Here is a 7,470-nt window from a genome sequence, read left to right as displayed (position 1 = left end):
CTAAAGGCTCATTCATACGCCAGTGAAGGTGAAGTGCGTTTCACCGCAGTGTCGTTTTCTAAAGTCTCATTTCACCCTCACTTCACACTAGTATGACTTTAGAAAACGACACGGCGGTGAAACGCTCTTCACCTTCACTGGAGTATGACTGAGCCTTATAAGAGTTGCGGTGGTTGCTATAACATAAAATGAAAGAAATTATGACCTCAGGGTCATAACGCCTCCCCCCTTAAAAGATCAAACATTATCCCCTACAACAGTGTTTCTCAACCTTTTTTCTGCATGGGCACACTTTTCATGTCCCAAGAATCCATGGGCACGCCAACATAATACGGAGGTGTAAATATCGTCACTGTCGCGAAGAAACCTTGTATCTCCAAGTTTCAAATGTGTACGTTTCTTCGCAAAGTAAAGCCCTGCTTCATCATACAAGGCCGTCGCACAAAAGTAGTGGAAACAGCACACAACGCGAGGCGTTGTGTGCTTATAGATCGGCTGTTTTCAGTAGTTTAAATCATTTTCAAGCAGTTTCAAGGGGCACACTTGAGTCGACCCTTCTCAGGGGCACACCAAAGGTCCCCGGGCACAGTGGTTGAGAAACACTGTGCTACAAAACTAATGTTTGATTCCACATATCACTGAAACAAAGTTAAAGTACAACATACATCTGTTCATTAGCTCCTTCCTCCCATCTCCCCACCAAAAGATATCTCTCCTAACGGCCCCGCTGAGACCTCTTCCCTCATCTCCACTGAGACACCTTTCCTCCTAATGTCTATAAGACCTCACTCAGCGAACGCCCTGACTCCTCACTCGAATAGCTGAAATACATGCGTAGAAATCACATTCACAGAGTATTCAAGAAAATAATAATAAAACAGAGTCACATAATCTTTTATTATCTATGAACTGTTGAATGGTACACGCCAGTAATACCACACTTAACGATGTAGATAGGGCACTTAAAAAAATACTGTATTTCTTCAGTAAAATCATGGCTATTGGCCGATAAAACAGCATAGAAATGTTTTGTAGACATTTTAAAGACTAACTCCTAGGAGTTGCATACCTTACTCTTTATGGTGACTTAGTCACTTTTACTAATCTTCTCTGAGAGAAATGGTCACTTAATCACTTAATGTTCACGAAAAACTACAAATATTCTGAAACTACAGATCAAAAACCAAACATTACGTAACTTCACCATCTCCACATTTGTCTAGGTTGACAGTCTCAAAAGACATAACAGTAGTCCTAATATTTAAGAATGTTCATTTGTTTGCTCACAATTAAGCTCTTATTATGGAGATGCTGGGCGTTTGTGTGATCTGTCATTACTGCAGAGCAATACCTGAGTGGCAAACCAGCTCTCAAGCTGTCACTCCAAAGTGCAAGGCATCCCATCTTTCTCCCCATTCTTCAGCTCAATTTCTCTGTACCTGACGGTCAACAAACACCCCTTGGTGAATTGAGAGAATGTTCTGGGAGTGCAAATACCAGGCACTATAAGCAGGGCAGGCGATGTGCTCCACCTCAGCCTTTTGCTCCCTCCTCGATTATGAGGCATACAAAACCCTCTCCCCCAGCTTCTTTATGAGCACGCTCAACTTTACCTTTATTCAATGCCAGCTGCATATTAAAGTTCCAAATCAAAACATTGTTTAACTACAAAAAACAAATGTCAACCAGAAAATATTAAAGATAATATTAAAGTTTTGCCAGAACCGCCAAGCTGTCACATACTGTATAGGCAAGTATACAGTAACATATGGGCAAGTATACAGTAACATATGGGCAAGTAAATACAGTATAGTCACATGTGGGTAAGAATATGGTAAATGGTGCATTTATATAGCGCCTTTAGCCAAGGAGCTTTACAATGATTATGCATTCACCGATGGTGGAAGAAACCAAGCAAGGCACCAAACTGCTCATCGGGAGCAATTAGGTGTTCAGCGTCTCGATACTAACTATAGGGGAGCCCAGTATCGAACTGAGAACCTTCCGGTTCCCAAGCCACTGCTGCCCCTATATAGTCACAATGGGCAAGTATATAGTCCCATATGGAAAGTATACAGTCACATATATGGGCAAGGATATAGTCAACATGGGCAAGTATATAGTCACATATGGACTCTCCAAAACAACACAAAATAAACACAAGTGATTATAAATAACAATAACTTTTTTTTCGTCTATGCCCAAAACGTACACACAATTTTTTTCCCCCTATAGTGTAGATTTCAATTTGTGGGAAAAAAAACAAACAATTTAACACATTTTTTAACTTTTCGCCCAAAATAGAGCATGCCCTAAAATAGGGAGTTTTTTAAGTGGTTTTAAGAGACAGTCAAGCCTGAGGCTTGGTTACAGTCTGTCTAGTCCAGTGGTTCAACTCAACCTGTGGGTCGGGACCCCCGTCCCCAAATTATTTTGGGGGGTCCCCAGATGATTAACTTATTGTGCAACATTTAATCACTCAACAGTAAACAGACCAACATAAAGTTTAAGTGTATAGCAGGTATCTGCACATTTCTAAAGTGACAATTCAAGGACTTTTTAATACCTCTACAATGACAAATTAAACATTGGCCAAATTATTAGAGGCAGAAATTGTGAAAATAGCTGATCTACATGCTCACAGCGCCTCGCGTTGTGAGCATGTCGATCTGCTATTTTCACAATAAAACCGTGTTATACAAAATGTAATGCCTCAACTCTTAGTGCTCGTCAGGATGGGGGGGGGGGGGGGGGGGGGTCCCTTGTTAAAATATGATTATTTTGGGGGTCACGGCCTGAACAGGTTGAGAACCACTGGTCTAGTCTACTTTAGGGGTGCAGGAAAAAATTGATTCGAATTCGAATCGTGTTTCTAACATGGTAAGATTCAGAATCGATTCTAATTTTCCAAAAATCAAATTTCTTATTACGATAATTTATTAGATATTATGTTGTGTTTGTACAAGTTAAAAGAATGTGTGCAAGCATGAATAAATCAGACATGTTGTCTTGGATTTTTTATTTAGATAGAGATAGAGAATCGTTTTGAACCGAGAATTGTTTTTAAATTGGAAAATAATCCTTTCTGAATTCGAATCGTTTGGATTTGAAAGAATCGTGAATCGTGACCCCAAGAATCGATTCTGAATCGAATTGTGGGATACCCAAAGATGCGCAGCCCTAGTCTACTTGTAGGCCCACAAACCCCATGTGTCATAACCTGCTGCGATGGGCTCTGGGGAACAGCTTATAGCGTCAACGTTCATTCAAGCTTTCCATCAGATGCATTCAGCTCTAACACACTGACGCACAGTGGGAGAGTCATTGATGCATGGAGGGTGTGACCCACAGAAAAGGCTTCAAATGGTCCTGACGGGGAGATCTAATCGCACATAACTACTACAGTAACACACGAGCAGAGAGAGCAGCCACTAGAGCACTAAGTAAGCAACCCATGCAGTGAAAAGAGGATGAACAGCCCCCAACATCAAAGGCGCGGTCTCGCTCAGACAGACAGCAGCTTGCACAGCCTCTTCAGCAGCGTCATGAGTCCACTCAGCACCGCCGGCATCACCCTCGCACTTCTACTCATCTTAGCCATCCCAGTCTGCAACAGTAAGTCCTGTTAAACCTTTTGAAAAAAGAATGAAAATGCCTTGTGTGATTTTAACAGCACTGGATCACACAGGAGGCGCAAGAACATTAACTTTAAGTTGCTGCATAATAATTTTACCTCTACTTTCCTCTCTGGCTATTGGCAAAGCAGAAAAAAACCTGTTAGATCTGAAAAGTTCTCTACATTTACAAAGGACAAAGACGGTTTTTCCTTGTGCTGTGTTTTCACACCAATGGCTATCTCATGTTCAGGCATAATGCACAAGGTTTGGTTACTATAGACAGAAGTGAGCTGCAACACGATAGACTGCTAAATCCTGGCAGCAAACTACATTACCGTAAAAGAGAAAATGTGTTGCCTTAACAGATCTAGCCTAAATGATATTCCATACCATTGCTAAAGAGTGTTTGTCCGATAACAGGGGTCTCCCTGTCTCTCCAACTCTTTAACGAACAGATTCTCTCTCATTATATATTTTTTTTGGGGTCAACAATTTCATACAATCAGGACAGAGACCCATTAATGCGCTTCAATTTTATATTGTACGATTTCCCACTCTTTTTTCCTCCCATCACTTCCAATTTCACTTGTGTATTCTGTAAACTGTGTGAGTTTTCTCTTCTGATTGGATGAAATTGGTACCCCGAAGTGAAAATATTTGCTGATTACTAGCACAGCGCTAATAATAAGTAAACAAAACGTACATCCCCTTTATCATTTTAATGTAAGAGACATTAAAATTGACATTGTTAAGATATACATTGTTTTTACTTGACCACAGAGTTTTAAGAGTGCTGTTTAGACAGCATGTTGTTTAGAACAGAGGTTCTCAAAGTGGGGTCCAGCTGTCCAGCGCCTTGATATATAAATGCACCATTTTACATTTTACCAGTTAAATTGACCCTTACAAGTCTGTGACAAGTCTGAGACCAAAAGGACCTGTTAAACTGTTTCTTTCCGTTTAGAGTTAGGTCCTTCAAATGTAAAAGTTTGAGAACCACTGGTGAAGACAGATGCCAGGTTTTATGTTTAACTGGTAACCTACAGTAGTTTTTTTGACACACCACACTTTTCTCTTTGCACTCTAGACACAATGTGACTAGGCTACTTACTTTGCCGTTAGTTGACAAGAAAGAGATCAAGCTTACTCTGCTATTCTGATCTCATTCTTGAAAGTCACTCTGGATAAGAGTGTCTGCTGCTGTAAATGTCTGAATTGTAAATTGTAATCGATAGAACTTAGAATTAACCAATGGAGCTGATAGTTTTGGATGCGGAAATTGCAGTATCTCCTTGTACAAAGTATGCATACAGTATGACTGACACTGTCTGTCTGTCTTTCTCTGTCACCTACTTGTCTGTCTGTCTGTCTGTCTGTCTGTCTGTCTGTCTGTCTGTCTGTCTGTCTGTCTGTCTGTCTGTCTGTCATCCATCCATCCATTCCTTCATCCCAGCTAATTATAGTAGATTAATAAAAAAAAGTGAGGTGAACTTCATAGACAAATTAAATAAAGTAGATTAACTGGTCTATCCTCTTATTCATCCACCCATACTTAAACTCTAAACCATGTTCCATTCTCTGAACTGATGATAAAAAGTGGGTGGAGTATCATTTAATATTCTATTAAAAAAACATAGTGAACATGACGTGCCTATAATAGGCTCTGTGACTGGTTGCCCCCGGCAGTCGTATAACATCTCAGATGATTGAGATGTTTGAAGATACAGCGTGACAGTCACATCGGCGGCGTTCTCATGATGTCATTGTGATGGTCCCATTAGATTACACGTCCTGACACTGGCCATAATCGACACTCTCGTCTCTCTGGGTGATGTTGTGGCCTGATCTAATGTTTATTACAGTAGGTGTGAATTAGCCTGGAAGCAGATGAGGGACTGAGAGAAGGCACTTCATTAGCTTGGTTTAAAAATAATGTTCAACCACCACCACCTGGCATCCCTATTTTGGGTCATTTTAGGCAAACGAAAAAAGAAAAAAAAGTGAGAAAATAGCAGATATATAGGCTATAAAGCTAGGAGTTTGGTTATTTTCACCTTTATCATACAGTACAACAAAGTATATCGTCGTTGTCGGGTGGAAACCTTGTATGTCCAAAAGCGTTTGTTTGCGAGGCGTTGTGTGCTTGTAGATCGGCTGTTTTCACTACTTTTGTGCGATGGCTTTGTGTGATTTACTTTGCGAAAAAAAATTACAAATTTGAAACTTGGAGATACAAGGTTTCTGCCTGACAGTGACGATATGGTTTAAGTAGTTATACAGGCTACTGTACAGTACATGTGCCATGTGATAAATAAGCTTATACATGGTGATGTGTTTTTGTCAACTATATGGACCCATTATTATGGGCAGATTTTAATACATATTGTCATCATTACCTTATCGCTATTGATCCATGCATGCAGTACTATGTACTATATGTCCATAAGCTCCATATGTACAATATTACTGTCCATATTGCTAATGGACATCCAGCGCAATCATCTTGTTCAGGAAGTTGTGGAATAAATATGTCAGAGATGCTGGCTGTCATGAGCAGGGGCGTCACAAGGGAGGGGAAAGTGGGACTGAGTTACTAGGGCCCAAGGGCCTGGAATTATTTTATACTTTTATACTTATACTGAAAAATAGCAGATATGCAAGCTCACAGAGCGGAGTGCCGCACTGCGAGCTTGTAGATTTGCTATTTTTTTTTTACGTGAAAATTTGTGCAAATCTTTGAATATATGTATTTTTTAGCCGAACATTTGTAACTAAAGTTTTGCTTCTGGGGGGTCCTTGGAACTAAATATTTTGACATGGGGGTCCGTGGCCAAATACATATCATTTTGGGGGTCCTTCACATGAAAAAGTTTGAGCACCACTGACATAGAAGCTTGTATATCTGCTATTTTTCAATAGTTAAAGTACCCAGGGCCCAGAATGTGTTGCGACACCCCTGGTCATGAGTCACATCAAGGTGTCTGTCTCTTTTTCACAGAATGATGATGCTAAGCGTGTTATGTGTTTCTTAATGGCATTGTTAGAGTAATAGCATATTATGTCATGTTGTGGCTCTTTCAGTTATTAGTGCTTGTTTGTTTCTCCATTGCGGCATGGAACAAAAGCTGCTCCCAGACATCTTCAACACAACACGATAGAGCAGAACCATCTAGTCAGCCTGGTGAGTCTTTCTTTCTTTCTTTCTTTCTTTCTTTCTTTCTTTCTCTCTTTCTTTCTCTCTTTCAAGGTTTTTAGCAAAACTAAGAAAATAAATCATACCGTTGTTGTCTGGTGGAAACGTTGTATGTCCAAAACCGTTAGTTTTTTTTATCATTTTAAAAACGATTTAAACTAGTGAAAACAGCCGATCTACAAGCACACAACGCCTCGCACCGTGAGGCGTTGTGTGCTTGTAGATCTGCTGTTTTCACTACTTTCGTGCGACGGCCTTGTATGATGAAGCAGGGCTTTGCTTTGCGAAAAGATTTACAAATTTGAAACTTGGAGAAACGAGGTTTTCACCGGCTCCCTGTAATATCAAGATTTCAAAATGATTTGGTTTTAAAGCTTTGAATGGTCTCTAGCACCTTTTTACCAGATCAGATTGCCTGTCAGAATATGTTCCAAGTCATTCCACTCATGTCACTCTGTGCTGGACTGCAGTGCTTAGGGTGCCTCTGACAAACAGCAAAATGCACAGTGATTAAAGAAGCTATTGGAATGTGCATATTTAGACAGGCTCGGTTGACAGTTTTAAAAGGATCCCTGGCTAATACGACAAATATGCCTTAATACATTATAATTGTCCTCTATAACTACAATGTAAAATTAAAAACAACTTAAATATTTTATT

The 7,470-nt window shown here is 40.0% G+C and overlaps 1 protein-coding gene across 1 annotated transcript in view; it reads left to right on the top strand.

The window, feature by feature from the left end:
* Positions 1–3,470: 3,470 nt before the first annotated feature.
* Positions 3,471–7,470, top strand: part of nmu (neuromedin U) — a gene marked incomplete at both ends in the record, with an annotated part of 13,853 nt that continues 9,853 nt past the window's right edge. Inside the window, one exon of the mRNA XM_080730920.1 lies at positions 3,471–3,605. Within this exon, the coding sequence (XP_080587046.1) occupies positions 3,471–3,605 (135 nt within the window). The remainder of the gene's footprint in view (positions 3,606–7,470) is intronic.

This window comes from Nannobrachium achirus (assembly GCF_963921795.1).
Source record: "Nannobrachium achirus genome assembly, chromosome: 1".
NCBI lineage: Eukaryota > Metazoa > Chordata > Actinopteri > Myctophiformes > Myctophidae > Nannobrachium > Nannobrachium achirus.
The sequence above is the reverse complement of the archived record's forward strand: the minus strand, read 5'-3'. Positions and strand labels throughout refer to the sequence as shown.